The sequence below is a fragment of the Nylanderia fulva genome, unplaced genomic scaffold, assembly GCF_048542155.1.
Source record: "Nylanderia fulva isolate GAGA-0341 unplaced genomic scaffold, ASM4854215v1 Scaffold87, whole genome shotgun sequence".
Lineage (NCBI taxonomy): Eukaryota > Metazoa > Arthropoda > Insecta > Hymenoptera > Formicidae > Nylanderia > Nylanderia fulva.
Genome location: NW_028190993.1, coordinates 325,527 through 344,713, shown reverse-complemented (window position 1 = coordinate 344,713; position 19,187 = coordinate 325,527). Strand labels below are relative to the sequence as shown.

At 29.9% G+C, this 19,187-nt stretch overlaps 4 protein-coding genes across 4 annotated transcripts; all 4 read right to left on the bottom strand.

Moving 5' to 3' along the window:
• Positions 1-96: 96 nt before the first annotated feature.
• On the bottom strand, positions 97-7,451 carry LOC114938110 (gustatory receptor for sugar taste 64a-like). Its single transcript, XM_085489530.1, is given in 11 exon segments — positions 97-287; positions 594-683; positions 822-987; positions 1,361-1,462; positions 4,761-4,885; positions 4,988-5,079; positions 5,465-5,667; positions 6,135-6,258; positions 6,667-6,816; positions 6,819-6,897; positions 7,201-7,451. Coding segments are annotated over 11 exon segments (1,416 nt in total). The 5' UTR covers positions 7,423-7,451; the 3' UTR covers positions 97-224.
• LOC146719776 (uncharacterized) lies at positions 1,476-3,849 on the bottom strand. The gene is made up of 2 exons (XM_085489529.1): positions 2,705-3,849; positions 1,476-2,601 (listed from the first exon to the last, which is right to left on the bottom strand). Exons 1-2 carry the CDS (start codon positions 3,774-3,776, stop codon positions 2,051-2,053), a joined length of 1,623 nt encoding a protein of 540 aa, XP_085345655.1. The 5' UTR covers positions 3,777-3,849; the 3' UTR covers positions 1,476-2,050.
• A 1,871-nt stretch (positions 7,452-9,322) lies between the features above and the next one.
• On the bottom strand, positions 9,323-11,992 carry LOC114928055 (uncharacterized). Its single transcript, XM_085489557.1, has 4 exons — positions 11,791-11,992; positions 10,891-11,158; positions 10,274-10,631; positions 9,323-10,018 (listed from the first exon to the last, which is right to left on the bottom strand). Exons 1-4 carry the CDS (start codon positions 11,990-11,992, stop codon positions 9,323-9,325), a joined length of 1,524 nt encoding a protein of 507 aa, XP_085345683.1.
• Positions 11,993-12,013: 21 nt separating this feature from the next.
• LOC146719775 (uncharacterized) lies at positions 12,014-13,215 on the bottom strand. Its single transcript, XM_085489556.1, has 2 exons — positions 12,534-13,215; positions 12,014-12,420 (listed from the first exon to the last, which is right to left on the bottom strand). Exons 1-2 carry the CDS (start codon positions 13,213-13,215, stop codon positions 12,014-12,016), a joined length of 1,089 nt encoding a protein of 362 aa, XP_085345682.1.
• Between the last annotated feature and the right edge of the window lie 5,972 nt (positions 13,216-19,187).

The following is a 19,187-nucleotide window of genomic DNA, read 5'->3' as shown; positions in this document are numbered from 1 at the left end:
TTAATATGACAATTATTCGATACATTTATATTTTTTAATAAATTTTATTTAATAAATAAATATTATATTATTATATATTTTAAATTATATATTTTTTTCGAAGAAAAAGTTTGCAGTACATTATTATATGTATTTATTAATAAGCCTAAACAAACATCTATCAATTTTCAAAACTTTTGGAATCATTTTTGTTATTTAATTAAAACGGGCCTTCATTAATTGAACTAATTCTTTAGGACATTAAATTGCAGTAGTACGATTTCATATGTTACAATTACACCAGCTACCTGTAAATAAATTTAATATAAATATTTAGTGATTGTTATAACTATTATGACAACAAAATTTCAATTATGATTTTGTTTCTCACATTAATTTGTATATAGTTAAATCGAATATATACACATATAAATAAATATGTACACAGAGAATTCTTGAGAATATGTACCATTATTGTGTATCTATCTTTTTAGAAGGAAATGTTACAAAAATATAAAGTCAATTTATTTTATTAAAGTTACTGTGTGCGTTTACATTGTATATAAAATACAGCAGAATATGAATATAGCAGAAAAATATGATCTGTGCCTTACCGCTAACATGAAATTTCGTGTAATAGAAAAAAAACCCAATCCTGTAAGTGAGATATTGTCAGTACTGAGTTGATATATCAGCCTTTCTGTCTGTAAAACAAATTATCATAAATAAAGGACTTCATGCAACAAATTAACAAAATTAATTGTTCCATATAAAATGAGACAATTTTGAAAAAGCTAGTATTCTCTTTTATTATTATTTTTAATTATAATTATTATATTTACTTCTATATTATAGGTAGAACTCGAAGAAGTGTACAACTTCGGCAAAATAATTTTGCTTTGATTGTTGATCCTTGCAGTTAGCAGAATAACGAACACTGTTCTGCCGATTAGGAATACGAAAGATCCAAAAAAATATATATCATTTATGATGCTCTCAGCTGGCTGGCTGTACAAATGAAGTAAATAAATTCACAAATTCACGTTTGCATTTTATATAGCATTTGTATCAATTATATTTATTATTAAATTTTGATTTAATATTAAATGAGATGTTTCGAAAATTATATTATTATTACAATATTAATTATATTGCTGCTGCTATACCGATAAATAAATGTAAGAAACAAATTAATTTTTTTATAAATTTACGACCCCATAAACAATGTTTTTCTTGTTATGATTTTTTAAATGTGAATTACACACAGGATCAAATATAATTCTTTCAAAAGTAAAAATGCACACATTAATGGTGTAAATCGTTGTGTTTTATGTGGCTCTTAATTGATAATAATTTTTGCTCTCTTATATATCATACTTACGATAATCCATTGAGTAGATGCAAACTGATGAAATAAAGATTGTTCGCAAATGATAAAAGAATTATAGGTGAGATATTGTTGTCTACCTTCTTCACCATGCAACTAACAAGGGACATGTCACAACTGTCCGGAACCGATTTGATTCTCCTTGAAATATGTTGTTAAATACACAAATCTAAAAGACACGTATTTTTTTATACGTGCGCAATTTGAGTTTTAAGGGGTGAAACACCCCTTTAAAGAATAACGGTATTTTTCTTTAGGATCAAATATCTGCTAAACTATAAGAGATATAAAGAAAAAACGTACAACAAATTTTAATGGCTTGAAGAGTACTTTAAAGTTATATGAACAAAAATTTTTTTTTTTTTTTTTTTTTTTAAAAAACCCTCACCACCTAATTTTTTTTTTCAAAATTAAAAATTTTGTTTTACCTAATTTAAAGCTTATTTTTTTCGAAATTCAACCATGTGTAATAAAGTTATGTTACGAAATATCATTTTCGAAAATTAATTATAAACGCTCCCGTATATACGCTCATCCGTGCTATGTGCGTAAGTAATTACCGTCGAACAATAAAATATATAAAAAATGTTTTTGTATAATTCTTATTTATGTTTTCTATGTATTTATAACTGTGTATTGTGTATATTTAGATTTTTTTAAAAATGTATTTGCATTTTATATTATTCACTCATTATACACATTACAATAATGATATTCGACAAAAAAATGTTTCAAACATAATGACTTCTTGCACCAAGAACATCTTACTACAGCTATATTATTGCAACCTTCGATATCACATTTTGTTAAAGTTTCGTCTAAACTAAAGTGTACTGGATTTTCGAATTCGTCTGGTCTTTCATTCGTATAACCACTTTTAAACCACGAATATTTAAATAAGTTTTGATATCGTGGGGATGACAATTGATTATGTATCAAAGATTGCAATTTTATTATATTATTTCGTTCATGTAAGTTTATATTACTTTCCAACAGTAAAACCGCATCTGAAAATCTTTTAGCAAAATTTTTCCAAATTCTGAATCCATAAACATCTAATGGTTGTATTTTCCCTGTAGTTCCTTTCGGTATTATCATAGTAGTAATATGTGTTCCAGGAGGTGTTAAATCCGAAATCATATTGGGGCAATGTCCAGTCCATGAATCGATAAGAAGAACGCTATTAGGACCAATGTTTGCGAAATAAGCTTCTTCTAACCACATTTTAAAATGATCTGTACAAAATATAAATGTTAATTTAATAGTTTTTTTATGACTCTTATTAAATTGTTAAATAAAATAAGGTTGTTAAAAAAAGTAATTATAAAAGGAAAATACCTGATGTCATTTTACCAGATTTCGATGCTTTTACAATAACATTTTCTGCTTTAAATAAATTTTCTTGTACTCTTGGTCCAAATTTACCATTAGCTTCTTTTAATACAATAAATAAAGGGGACAACAAATTGCCATTACAGGATATTATTGGTTGTATCGTATATGAATGGGTTGTTGATGATATGGATTGCACGACACGTTCTACTTTCTTTTCTCCCTGGTTAGACAATGATCTTCCAGAGTGAAGTTCCAATTGGAAACCACTTTGATCTGAATTGTAAATATTTTCAGATCCAAACTGTTCAATAAGAGGTTTTACTGTTTCCAGAAAATCATCAGCTGATTTTTGCAAATCAGCAGAATCTTCTAATGTTCTTCTAGTGACAAACTTCGTAACTTTTCTTGAAACAATTCGGTGAGACTTCTTAAATCTTGCTATCCAACTGTGAGATGCTTTAAATATAGGATTTAAATTTCCTATTTCTTCTTGAGCTTGTAAAGCCCATCTTTTTAAATCAATATCATGAACCATGAATCCTGATTCGACAGCTGCAGTAAATTTATCATGTGTAAATTTGGAGATGTAAGATAATTTTTCTGTACGACTTCCACCTGATTGTATTTGTTCTTCCCATCGCCTTAACTGACGTTCAGATGAAACTCTTCTAAATTTATTTTGTACTACTCTTAGAGGACGATTCCTTTTTCTGTCATTACTGTTTTCATCAGTGTCCCGAAATCGCCAATACTCAACAGCTCGTCTTTTATAAGAACTATCAAAATTTGTATCATCATTTGAACAATGAGGATGAGAATTTAAACTATCTTCATGCCATGCTTCTTCGTCATCTTCAATTATTTCAAAACTATGTAATTTATAAGGTTCTTCATAATCGAGATATATTTCTTCCGTTACTTCCACCCCATTATAATGAAAAACGCTATCCAGTAATATTTTTTTAATGTTTTCCTTTAATTCCACTTCTGCTTCAGTTACTGGCGTTTCTGTTAAATATATTGAATTTATTGACACCAATAAAAGTCTAACAACGTTAAGCGGATTGATAATCATATTCAAAGATGTTATATTTTGCTTTCTATTGCAATAAAAGAACAGTTTACACAGATATTATTACAACGAAAAGACTACACCGACTGTGAGAATTATGCTGCTACATGAACAATTTATATTAACTTATCAGAAATACGTCATCACATAATCTTATTTTATTATTTATTTTAACGTATTAAAGATTTTATTGTAAAAATTATAACTTATCTGGAACACGTACACATAATCTTATCTTATGATTCATTTAACGTAAGATATAAAATTTGTTTATGCCAAATATTGCGACATTGGTATTCGCAAGATTCAATTAAAAAATAATTTTATTATAAAATATAATTGTTTTTAATTTTTATAGAAGAAATTAAATATTAAAGAAATAATAAGAAAGCAGGGGGTATATTTAAAAAATTCTTATTAATTATATTTAAAAATTTTTTTTTAAATCTAAATATACACAATACGCAGTTATAAATACATAGAAAACATAAATAAGAATTATACAAAAACATTTTTTATATATTTTATTGTTCGACGGTAATTACTTACGCACATAGCACGGATGAGCGTATATACGGGAGCGTTTATAATTAATTTTCGAAAATGATATTTCGTAACATAACTTTATTACACATGGTTGAATTTGGAAAAAAATAAGCTTTAAATTAGGTAAAACAAAATTTTTAATTTTGAAAAAAAAAATTAGGTGGTGAGGGTTTTTTAAAAAAAAAAAAAAAAAAAAAAATTTTTGTTCATATAACTTTAAAGTACTCTTCAAGCCATTAAAATTTGTTGTACGTTTTTTCTTTATATCTCTTATAGTTTAGCAGATATTTGATCCTAAAGAAAAATACCGTTATTCTTTAAAGGGGTGTTTCACCCCTTAAAACTCAAATTGCGCACGTATAAAAAAATACGTGTCTTTTAGATTTGTGTATTTAACAACATATTTCAAGGAGAATCAAATCGGTTCCGGACAGTTGTGACATGTCCCTTGTAAGAACAGCATAATCTTCGCGAAATCCACACCAGTCTGTTATCCCATGCTTCAATGCAGAAGTTGTTACTTGCTTGTTCAACGTCTTGTATCTTTCAGCTAAACCGGTAGCTACCTGAAGACTCCGACCAAAAGATTCAATTAAAAAAAATGAAATTGAAAATAATAAAATTGATTAAATAAAAAAACATTTTTTAAACAATAGAAATTTTATTACCAACATGATGAAAACATCAGTAAAGTTCCATGTAAAACTTGACACTTGGTTAATGATAAAAATGAAAATGCCGAGTGCAAGGTTGTAACTTACTGAAAATAAAAATTACATTGATATTTCTTAAATATTCGAAATTTTTTAAATCTAAAAGAGACAAAAGACGAAAATAACAATTTTAGAATAAAATTTTAGAATAAATAAATATAAAATATAAGTTGCAACAATTTTATTTTACAAAAATAATTTAAACAGAATTGTCAAAAATTGTAAAAAAAAGTAAATTTCATGATCTAGTATTTATGATCTAAATTAAATCTAATATTTTTTATGTATGGATTATATATCTTCGACTCAATATTAAATATATTTCTTATTTCCACGATTAGAATAATTAAATAATTTTTATGAATGATACTTTTAAATTAATAATACTTAATAGATTATTATATATATAAATTTATATAACACAACGCTTACATTGCTCTATAATAAACGCATGTGAAGACATGCAATATATTTCCAAGAAATGTTCAAATGTCGTATTCTTCAAATTGTCATTCCAATAAAATTTCTCCGTGTTCATTGCTATATTCAGGATATCTACGACAAGAGCCCAAAATAAAATAGTAGCAGTTATCAAATAAAATTTCCAACGAAGTTTCGGTCGTTCCACTTTATTACTGTAAAACCGAAAGATTTTGCTACAAATACATTATACTATCAAATTTTGTAAAGCAACATAAAACTTAATTAATTAAAAAATAATATTATTTATTATAATTTTTAATAAGAAGTAATCGATTCTTATTCAAACTCTTCTAAAATAGGAATAATTTTGCAGGGGACTGTGGTTTTTAAATATTTACACCGATATAAAGATTGCAACTGATGATATCTCGATGATGTTAGACTTTTAATGCTACAGACGGCTTTGATGAGTCATGCATTTCAATATTATTATGTACTGTAGATAAGGTAATAAAAATTGAATTATTACTAAGGCAAAATAATATATTCCTATATTATAATTTGCTTCAAAATTATTTTCGACTTTTTTCAAGTTTGTTTATCGATCAGTTAATTGTGAAACAATTTTCAGTTTTTCTTCAAATATTTGTATTAATATTTATAAACTAATATCAATAACCTGTCTATAAATTGTTCCATAGCTCTCCAATCGCGTTGAAGAGTTACCCAACGCGGTGATAGCCAGAAAAATATCATCAAGCCCATTACGTTATTCCCATAAAACACTACAGCTGCTATTCCTCCTAAAATTCAATTGCATATTTAAGAATTTAGAGTTTGTGAAAAAAAAATTGTGCATCGAAGAATTAATATGTGCATAAAAATAAGTAATCTTTTCTTTAGTTCCACAATTATGAAATTTTAATTTCAAAAGAATGATTTTTTTATCCTCGAAAATATAAAATAAAGAAGAATCTATTTCATATTATTTGTTTTTTAGTTTATCTTGTTTAGTCCGTAGTTTATTTTCTCATTCCTAGATAGAGACTGATCTGTTAAATTGCAATTAATTTTAATTAATGTTTATTTATAAGAATTATTCTTGTACTTCTATTCTCGCTTTAATATGTATATAATAAACGTATGTCACTTTCTGGATAAGATAGATCCGGTACGTGCACACACAAAGCATATGAAAAATCCCTGCTTACCATGTATTTCAAAAGTTGAGGAGTCTAGTGTTTTTATCACGTGCATAATCGCCAATATTGGCATAACAAGTATCATGACAATTATAGAAACGGCATAGAGAGTACGAAATGAAAAAATTGCAAATTTTAATTTCAAGGGGTCGATGCGCTTATTCCCGAGACTGGCAAAATTCCGAATAATTGGGCAAACCCTAAAATAGGCCCTATTGCACATTGGAAGCTATCTGGATTCTGCAAAAGAATTTTCTCTGCCGATATGGTTTTTACATAAGTATGGATTTAATATATTTCATATAATGATAATATAACTACATTAGCCGCCATATACACATATAACAATAAGAAATGATCTGACCTTTCAAACTTTATTTAGATATTGTTGATATTGATACTTTTCTTAGAGTTTTGTTTTATTTTATTTCCTGAAAGTCTTCATATTTTTTATAGATATATACTTTTTTTTCTTCTAAAGCACTTCTAGAGCACATATTTTGTAATGTATAAGCAAGTAGCGAATTTTCTTAGTATACTTACATTACTGTTCACAGATACAGTTCGAGAATTTTCGTTGATTAAACCACTGCGAAGAAAAGGTCGCACTCTCGGCAGACTCGGAGGATGCGATTCCGTAAATTGAGTATCCATTCTTTTCGTCTTGTCTTTTCTGTGACGTATTAAGAATAGTACGTTCTTCCGGAAAGTCGCACTATGTGTCTCTTTAGAACTGGCAGTGAATAATCGTTGTGTTTTCAACATTATGCCGTTTCTTCATTAATGTTTAAGAAAAGAACTATTCCGATGAGAAATTCCTGATAGATAATTGAATCAATTATATATTTTATCAAGATAAATATAATACATTAAGTGTATTGTCTTTGATCTTTGGGGATGATAAATGAAACACGTTGCTTTTTTTGCATGATAGGCGTTTATGTAATATGTTTGAGTGAGATAAATGCATCTATTAGTATAAAAATAATATTAGTATAAATAAAAAATATCAATACCTGTGTTATCTAGTAATGTCTAATCAATGACTGTGTTGTCTAGTAATTATACAAATCGATTTTATACCGATAGCATGTGCTATTGATCTGTCTACATACATTAGCCAAGATACGAATTTAAATTCGATGGGAAAAGAAATTGTACATGTATTTAATTACGTAAAAATAATTATTACTTCCCAGCAAACACAAATGTTACAGTAACATAACATAGATGTAATAGTTATGTTACAATGTAACATTTACAGCTATGTTATGTTACTGTAACATTTGTGTTTGCTGAGTTATTATATAAATTAATTTTATACCGATTGCGCACATGCTTGTCGATCTGTGTATATATATATATATATATATATATATTTACAATAACCGAGACCACGAATTTAAATTCAATCGAAAAGAAATTATACATATATAATTATTTAAAAATATGTATAAGTATACAATAGAATATATGTTCTTTTATTTATATACATATACTTTCTCATTTATACTTTACAAAAATTAGAACAAAACAAGCGCGCGCTACGCGCGCGACATTTACTTTATATATATATTTATATACACATACACAATAAATATATATAACATATTTTTTCTCTTTAAATTGTTCTAATTAATATTTCAATAAATAGTTATTATAGAATAATTAATGTTGATATGCAACAAAAAATTCTATGTAAGTATATATATATATATATATATATATATATATATATATATACCAGCTTTTCGGACCGCGCTTCGCGCGGTCCTCATATAGCCTATATTACAATAAATCCGTTTTAACACAAAAAATTAATTCTTTTTTGTATTACCGCGAACTACTTCCACATTTGTTGTCCGACTTTCACGAAATTTATATCAAAATAAATGTTTAAATTTTTTTTGGATGACTACTATGTTATCTATTTCTTTCTCCCAGATATTTTATTTTACACCGCGTTTTGCATATATTTAAATATTTATTATATATTTTTATTTTTATTTTCTTGTTTATTTTAATTTCCACACAATTTCATATTTTTTAAATATAAAACATTATTTTAGTTAATATATACTTTAAATATTTTTTTTATTATTTAATTATTATATCCTTTTTTACATTTTACTCAATTTTTTTTATTTCTAATGTACCCACCGCTAACCCGCTATTATTAGCTCTCATACAATGTCATAATTCTTCAATTTACAAAATTTCCCTGTATATTACATTTTTTGTAAAACATTTTTCACTTTCTTCAATTAAATGTCCTTGATTGCTACATTCATCAATTTTAATTTTTACACTTTCTCTTTTTGTTGCTCTAGAAAATGTCACATAAAGTTGACCATGAGCAAATACAGGATGTGGCAAATAAATTCCAATTTTTTCTAAACTTTGTCCTTGTGATTTATTTATTGTCATAGCAAATGACGCTCGAATAGGAAACTGTCTTCGTTTAAACTTAAATGGCAGTTCCAAATCATTTGTAATTAAATCTATCCTCGGAATCATAACAATTTGTCCTCGAGCAGGACCTGTTATAACTTCTACATAAATTATATTATTTTTCAAATTAGTTATAATAAATCTTGTACCATTACAAAGTCCTTTTTTAGTATTTAAATTTCTTAATAAGATTACTGTAGCACCAACTTTTATTTTAAGCCGATGAACTGGCATTCCAGAAGGTGTCAGTGAGAAACTCAGTTGGAAAATTTAATTGCTCCTGTGGATCATCACTTACAATACAGTCAATAGAGAGATACTCCTTTTCTTCTCCTTCCATTAGACAAAGAATTTCATCATTAATTTTAAAAGTATCTTCATTTTTAGGACAAAGAATCGCTCGATCTTGATTTTCTCTAATCCTTTTCATGGTAATTCTATCACCAAAAATCTCATTAATAAGAGATTCTTTTGATATAAAATCTTGTGGAATTTTAATCGTGTCTAGATTTAGTCCATCTGTATTTGATAATTTACCATCTCCGAGTTGCATTAACCAATTTGCAAATTCTTTTTCTTCCGCAGTTCTCATATTTTGCTGTAATTTAACCTTAATTACATTCCTCCATATAGGATTGTATTTTACAGTCGATTCAATTATCGCTGTTTTGTGTAAATGAGGTACTACTGGAAGATTTTGTCTGAAATCTCCTGCAAATAAAATTACTTTTCCTCCAAATGGTTGATCATTCTTCATTAAATCCTTTAAAAGTTTATCAACTGTTAAGGCATGTCCAACAGTCATGCTCACTTCATCCCATATGATTAATTTTGCAGTGATCAATTCTCGTGCAGCTTGAGAATTTCCTCTAATATTTGATTTAGCTGCATCATCAATTGGAATTGTAAGCTTAAACAGAGAATGATAAGTTCTTCCTCCTTTCAGAAGTGTGGCTGCAATTCCAGTTGAAGCACATGGAAGAATTATTTCATTTCTTCCTCGAATAACACTTAGAAATGTGTTAAATAAATAGGTTTTACCACTTCCTGCAAACCCCGTCAATAAAAAACAAACGCTTAGGTTCATTTTCATTTTCAATTGCTCGCATTACTATATCATACACGTATTTTTGTTCATCATTTAGTGTAGATAATAAATAATCACCATTATTTCTTTTTTTTCTTCATCTACATTATACTCTGTTTCGTAAATATTTATTTCAGTTGGATTTGGTAATTGAAATTTCTCACAACTACTTCCATTATTTATCAGAATTTGTTGTATATGGTTTAACGCCATATTTTCGGGATTTACAACATTATTATTTACAAAGTCCTCAATCATAAAATCTTTGTATTTATTCCAAATTGTTGGTACATCTATTGGATTTCCAAAGATGCAAATGTAAGCAAATAATTCTCGAAGTTGTGCAGGCATATTCGATTCTGTTGCTTCCTCCATCGTTTTTCTCCAAAAGTCATCAGTCTCTACTAAATTTTTTGCAATTGCTGCATCCCCCTCCCTTAAACGTATTATAAATAATTCCATTTACATTTCTCAAATCTTCAAAACATTTTGCTCCAGTCACATGTAGTAGAAGAAGACGGAGATAAAATCTTTCAATATCTTTTATGCTTACTGTATATAGTCTTGAAATTATTTTTTCACCACCTTTTTTACGTGGCTTCCACTTAGTTTCTTTTTTATTATAAACATAATGATAAGGAATATCTGTATAAAGATAATTTGCTGCATTTTCATCATATTGATTTAATTTGAACCATGCAGTCAGCGTAGTATCTCGATTTAGCTCTCTTTGAGCAGCTTGTTCTTCATTTCCTGCTCGAAAATAAACCATTTGGCGATCAGGCAAATGAACTGCCAATCTTATTACTGTATGAGATTTCATGAACAGATCATATCCATTAAGTCTCCACATTGCTTCTGGAGCACTAACATATCTTGCATCCATGAATGAGTTAACCTCATCTATTCTAATGAATCTTGTACCATCTCGTGCTTGCACTTCAATTGCAGCACAATCAAATCCTTTATAAATATATTTATATAGATATTTTACGCTCTTCACTGATGAACATCCCATACAGCACAGATTATTGCAATTGTATTGCAGCAACGTTGCAATGTTGCAAGTTGCAATGCAACATTATAAAGACATTGCAGAGATATAGGTGCACAAAATTCCAGCACACTTGTAGCGACATGACATTAATATTTCGAAAATATTGCATGTAATCCAAATTCTATAATTTATATATATTGTAATATATATAAATTAACTACAACGTATTTTTGTTAATGATTTATTTACATTTATATACCTGTATATGCAACATTAGTTTATGGTTGCAATAACAATGCATTATTGCAAATTCATAACATTGCAATATTGTTGTAATATTTTGTTGCAATCTTCCAAAAAGCGGACATTTTAACATTGCTGCAATTCAACAGCAATGATGTAGCAACATTTTGCAGTGAATTTGCAATATTGCGGTGAAAGATTGTTGTAATGTTTTTGCAATCTATCGGTGCTGTATGGGATATTTCTAAATTAATATGTCGATTATATTTTATGATTAAATATGGTGAATACGGCACCACCCATCGATTATCCACTTCTTTATTTCTAACAATGTATTTTATTCCAATATCCCTACGTTGATAGATGGGATATCCATTTACATTAGCATTAGTTTTATCACTAAATTCTTTTGGAAATCCTTTTGAACATTTTCCATCGTCCCCAGTGCAAGGATATCTCCTCGAGGGATCTCCACATGGACCGTGAATCATGTGTTTCAAAACTTTTTCATTAAGTTCTGAATATTTTTCTTCATTAGGAATTTCAGCCCATACCATCATATCAATGACTTCTTGAAGTCAGGGCTTATCTTCATCGCTCAACATTGCAAGTAAATGCAAATGTGGAAGTCCTCTTTTTTGAAATTCAATCACACCTGCATAAGCTATAATATTTCCAAAAATTTTATTTTGAATTAAATCCTTCAAAATCTCTTTGACATCCAAATTAAATGTTTTAGCGACTAAATCAGGTCGAAACTCTATTTGACATCCATCAAGATTATCCTTAATTTCAGGACATTGAGGATTGCAAGTCATGGTTAGAAAAATGTCTGGTTTACCATACTTTCTTACCAAAGACATAGCATCTTGGTATCTTTCTTGCATGTTCCTTGGACTGCCCATAAATGAAGATGGTAATATTACAGGTACACCAACTGTAATTCCCTCATTTTGTGCTCGATTATCAAGGTGATCCATTAATCCTGAATAAAGTTCTGCTCTTAATTGAGGTTGATTTAATTTAATATACAATAATTAAGTCTATTGGCTTCAGTTTTTATATAGGCATCAAGTATAAATTGACATCTCAATTTGCCTGCTCTTTTAAATTGGCTAAATTCGGCTCTTGGTGCCAGCAGATGAGCATAATAATCCATTTGAGTTACTTTAAATCCTGAATATTTAGAATTATAAGATTTCATTTCTGAATGCCATCTATCGTTACCATATGGATATAACAAAGGATAACACATTGGGTCACACCTTTTGTCCAGAATTGATATTTGTTGAACATCGTTTGAATTTTTATTATAAATCCGAATGTCTCTTTCAAATGGAGGCTCACCATCTACATTCTGAAAGACCACAGCTATTTCATTAGCTTGTGGAGCATTATATTTTCTTTGATCATGTTGAGGATCGTTTCGAAAGGACAACATTAAATTTATATTTTTATTGCCTATTGGATTAAGATCTTGTTCAACTTGACGCATCATCTTGAAAGTCTTTGCAAATTCATTGCATTGAACCATAAAACTTGACAAATTTTTCATTATTTCAAAATCACACTCTTGATTAGCTTTCTTATTCATTCTATGATTTATAGCTTCTTCTGTATCTAAAAAGTAAAGCTGCGCAAAGCGCGGAGCTTGCCCATCCGCTGGGCGCATTACTGTCGAAGTCAAATGATGATATTGCCCATGAATCTTCAAGCAATAAGGAGCATTGTTCACAACATCCAATGGATTTCTATTGCCCGGGGCACCCATAGAAGCCATAGCTAAAGCGCTATTATATGAACGAATATTATTTAGGAAATTTTTCGATGCATAATCATTTCCCATGTATAATTTTTTAATAAAATCAGGACAATTTATTGACTTTAATGTAAGCTTACCCTTTTGACAACAATATGTAAATTTCCCATCTTTAGGTTTTTCACATTCAAAATTTAACGATTTGCAAAATTGGCATTCTATATTCATTTGGCCAAGTGTATGAACTGACACATTTATTTCATTGTCCTTGGCAATTAGCGCAATATGATGATTTAATTGTCTAGCTTGTTGAATCCCTGAGCATGTCTCTGAGCATCAGCTTCAAGTCGTTGAGACCTTGTGTCATTATTTTCATGAACCCTCTGCTGAGCATGTCTTTGGGCATCAGCTTTGAGTCGTTGAGACCTTGCGTCATTATTTTCATAAATCCTCTGCTGAGCATGTCTTTGGGCATCAGCTTCGAGTCGTTGAGACCTTGCGTCATTATTTTCATGAACCCTCTGCTGAGCATGTCTTTGGGCATCAGCTTCAAGTCGTTGAGACCTTGCGTCATTATTTTCATGAACCCTCTGCTGAGCATGTCTTTGGGCATCAGCTTCAAGTCGTTGAGACCTTGCGTCATTATTTTCATGAACCCTCTGCTGAGCATGTCTTTGGGCATCAACTTTGAGTCGTTGAGACCTTGCGTCATTATTTTCATAAGCCCTCTGCTGAGCATGTCTTTGGGCATCAGCTTCAAGTCGTTGAGATCTTTCCTCCGAACTCTCAATTTTTCGTAATTGTCGTAAGCGCTTGCTTTTGCGACTGATTTTATATAAATTTCCGCCTTTTCTCTTTTGAGGCATACTTATCTGCGTCGTACCGTATACGGCGTATACGTAGGTATATTATAAATATATTGCCGTAATAATTATATTTATATTATCTATCTATATCTGTCTGTATAACCAAGAATTATTTATTCATTAATTCATCGATTTTCTTGATGAAATTTTTCTTTTTCGTGCTTATTCTGTTTTATATTAATTCTTTGTATAAGCACACAGCAGTCTTTTTATATAGGCGCACAGCAACCTTTTTTATAGGCGTACAGCAATCTTATTTTACAGGCGCACAGCAGCCTTTTTTATAGGCGCACAGCAGCCTTTTTTACAGGCGCACCGCAGCCTTTTTTTACAGGCGCACAGCAGCCTTTTTTTACAGGCGCACAGCAGCCTTTTTTACAGGCGCACAGCAGCCTTTTTATATAATTTTATATATTTTTCTATTTATATATATATTTTTTTATATAATTTTTATATAATTTTATATATGTTTATATAATTGAATTTAGAATATCTACGAAATAATTATTTTTTATATATATAAGAAAAATGTAATAAAAGTGTAATTATTAAGTATAAAATATTTACAAATATTTAAATTTATTACAAATACCTATTTATTACAAATACCTATAGTTATAAAAATGTAAAATATCTACCGTCTCTCTCTCTTTCCCTCTCTCTCTCTCTCCCTTCACTCTTCCTCTTCAACGTTTTAACTTCGTTTATCACTCCTTTCTCGTAAAGTTTTACGCCTTCGACTCCTTTTTTGTTGTACTAATTTCATTTATTATAATATTTTCTATTTTATTTGATGTATCCATTATGACATTTAACGTAATTGAATATGAAACCAGCAACTTATATAATCATTTATTAAATGACTCACGTTAAAAAATCGAAACTTACTCCTAAAGAGTGATTTTTACAAAATCACACCAATAAGTAATTTTGAAAAAAATTGTGTACGTATTTGTGATTATGTGTGCAATTCGTGTAAATAAACCTTTAATTTGTATGCCTTGACCATAGTAACATTTAAATTCAATATTCTTATTTTATACATACATTTCCTTCAACTTTTTTGAAATCAATGTGACACATAATACGGTTTAACCAAGATGTCTAAAGAGAGCAAGGAAAATGCATGCAGTTCAAATCAGCATAATGTAAGTAGATTTTAATTTTAGACAGAGAGATAGAGAGAGAGAGAAAGGGAGAGTGAGAGAGAAAGAGAGAGAGAGAGAGAGAGAGAGAGAAAGCGTGTCTTAANGAAAGAGGGAAGGAGAGAGAGAGATAGAGCGTGTGTCTTAAAGAAAGAGGGAGAGAGAGAAAGAGAGAGAGAGAGAAAGAGAGAGCGTGTGTCTTAAAGAAAGAGGGAGAGAGAAGGAGAGAGAGAGAGAGAGAGAGAGAGAGAAAGAGAGAGCGTGTGTCTTAAAGAAAGAGGGAGAGAGAGAAGGAGAGAGAGAGAGGGGAGAGAGAGAGAGAGAGAGAGAGAGAGCGTGTGTCTTAAAGAAAGAGGGGGAGGGGGAAGGGGGGAGAGAGAGAGAGAGAGAGAGAGAGAGAGACATGTGTGTTTGTGTGTGTTAAAGAGAAAGAGAGAGAAAGAAAATTATTAATCTATTAATTCATCTATTTTTAGAATGAAGGTAGCGAAGATTTTAATTCCGAAAATAATCTATTAAACACGGAGGTACTACGGGAGTTAAAACGGCAACTGACCGCTGCTTTGGCCAAACAGCCACTACAACCTGAAGTGGCTGTTGATAATAATCCACAACCTGAGGTGGCTGTTGAAAATGTGCAACCTGAGGTGGCTACTGATAATCCACAGCCTGCAGTGTCAAAAGAAATGGAAAAAGATGAATTGCAACGTAAGTATCCATATTTATAAATATTTTTTTCTATTTATTTATCTATATAACCGTGACCTACTTTCACATTTATGGATTAATTCCCTTATAATATCAGAAATCTATGTATATTCTTTTTACAGTAAAAACTAAAGCTCGATGGGCAAGAGCAGGACGTGGCCGTGGACGCGGACGTGGTCGCGGACGCGGAAATACTATTATTAACTATATAAATATGTAAATCTGTGTTATCTTGTTCAAAGCAGCAGACAATTACTGTTGAACCTATTTGTCTTAAATAAATTATTTTCTCAAAAAGTACTTCGCGCTACTTAGGTTATTTTAAAAAAATATATAAAATATACCTGAAATAAATTAATAATTTTTATGTATCTTTTTTTTAAGAAATACACACACGCACGCACACGCTCTCTCTCTCTCTCTCTCTCTCTCTCTCTCTCTCTCTCTGTGTTAGAATTAGTAGTAAAAGAACAACTTGAAATGTATTTGGAAACTAACGATATTATAACAGAACATCAGTCGGGGTATAGAAAATATTACTCGTGTGAAACAGCGATTCAAACTGTCATTGACGAATGGAAATTAATAGTAAGCGAAGGAAAAATGGTAGGTGTAATTTTCATGGATCTTAAGAGAGCGTTTGAAACAATAGACAGAGAAAGATTATTAGGAAAAATGTATTATTATGGAATTAGAGGAATGGCCTTAGAATGGTTCAAATCATATTTAAATAATAGGAAACAGCAAGTGCGTTTCAATCATACATGGTCTAAATTATTGACAACAGAATACGGAGTGCCACAAGGCTCGGTAATAGGACCTTTACTATTTATAATATATATAAATGATATAATCGAAGGCTGTCCAGAAGGGTGCAATATAAAAATGTTTGCAGACGACACGCTTATATACGTAAGTGGAGAAAGTAGCACGGATATAGAGATAAAATTGAACACGGCTTTTAATATAATCGAACGTTGGATGAATATAAATAAGTTAAAAATGAATGCAAGTAAAACGAAGTATATGATAGTTAGAAGTATTCGAAAAGAATTGAGAGGTAATACTATTTTGAAATGTCTGGACGGAATTGAAATAGAGCGTGTAGAGACTATGAAATATCTAGGTATAATTATCGATGACAGACTTCGATTTCAAGATCACTGTGATTATATGTTAAAGAAAATAGGTAAAAAAACGAGTTTCTTAAATAGAGTAGGTAATTACATATCAGTGTATACTAGATGCAATGTGATAGATACACCAAAGTGGAAGACATGCTAGAGGCGTTGCAATTTATGTCAGTAAGACAAAGATTACAATATAATATATGTATATTTATTTTCAAGATATTGAATAACCTGTTACCAATTCAGTTAAGAGATAAGTTACAAATAGTAGGGAACGAATGCGATAGGGAAACAAGACAAGCGGGTAATATCGAAATTCAATTTCGAAAAACAAGGAGTGCACAGAAAAGTTTGTTTTATGAAGGAAGTATATTGTATAACGTCCTGCCAGTAGAAATTAAAACTTGCGATAGGCTCGAATTATTTAAAAGAAGATTAAAAGCGCATATCTTACATATGTAAATGTTAAACTGTATAAGAAAATAGCTGAGAAAGCTAAATAAAAGCTCATCAATCAATCAATCTCTCGCTCTCTCTCTCCCCCCCCCTCTCACCCTCTCCCCCTCCCCCTCTCTCCCTCTCTCTCTCCCTTTCTTTCTCTCCCCCTCTCTCCCTCCCTCCCTCCCTCTTCCTCTCCCCCCCTCTCTCTCACTCACTCATTTACTCACTCTCTCTCTCACTCTCTCTCTGTCTCTCTCTCCCTCTCTTTCTCACTCTCATACTTTACTTTTTTAAATAAATATCTGTAAATTAATATATATAGAGATATATTTTTATTAAATAGATATATAGTAAATACATATTACGTATAATTTTAATAAAAAATTACATATTAAATCATACATTAGAAATAGACATTAAAAATTATTATAAAAAAAAATCAATGAAATGAATCATTATGAATTCATATTTTTACATATCAAATTTTATTTTTTTTTATTTTTCTTATTCTTCTTTTCACCATCACTTATATCTTTTCGTTTCTTATCTTTTTTCCCTTCTTCTTTCAATTCTTTTTTCTTTATCTCCTGATTTTCAAATTCAAGTAGTGCTTGCAATAAAATTTCATCAAGCCCATCTTCAAGCACTGAAATTTTAAAAATTTAATTAGATATCTATATGTATAATGTAGATTTATATAGATATAATTTAAAAAATATGCAATCAAAATATTTACTAAAAGAAATTTAAAAAATTTTAAATTAATTATTATTATTAATTTTTATTTATCTTCTCTAAATTCTTCCATTTCTCTTTGCCTTGTTTACATTTCATCCGTTCTGTCTTGTTCATCATAATGATTCAGTTCATTAATTATAACGGCTTCACTACTTATGTTATTCTAAAAAAATACATATAATATATATCTACTATTAAATTAAACTCTCTCTCTCTCTCTCTTTCTTTAAGACACACACGCTCGCTCTCTTTCTCTTTCTTTAAGACACACACGCTCTCTCTCTTTCTCTTTCTTTAAGACACACACGCTCTCTCTCTCTCTCTCTCTCTCTCTCTCTCTCTCTCTCTCTCTCTTCTCTCTCTCTCTCTCCTCCCTCTTGAGACACTCTCTCCTCTTTCTCTCTCTCTCTCTCTCTCTTTGAGACACACGCTCTCTCTCTCTCACACTCTCCCTCTCTCTCTCTCTCTCTCTAAAATTAAACTCTACTTACATTATGCTGATTTGAGCTGCATGCATTTTCGTTGCCCTCTTTAGACATCTTGGTTAAGCCGTATTATATGTCACATTAATTTAAAAAATGTTGAAGGAAATGTATGTATAAAATAAGAATATTTAATTTAAATGTGTTACTATGGTCAAGGCATACAAATTAAAGGTCTATTTATACGAATTGCACAGATAATCACAAACACGTACACAAATTTTTTAAAAATTACTTCTTGGTGTGACCAAGTCAATAAATGCGTATGCACATGGGTGCGTGGATACGTGGGTGGGTGCGTGGATGGATAAATAAAGTGATAAAAATTTGTTAAAATCATATAGTAGCCATCCCGGACAAAATTTGAGTACAAATTTCGAAAAAGTCTGTGAATAAATGTTTGAATGCGTGGGTGGATGCATGGGTGGGATAAAACTTAAAAGAACCACACAGCAGCTTTCTCAGAAAAATTTGCAACATTTT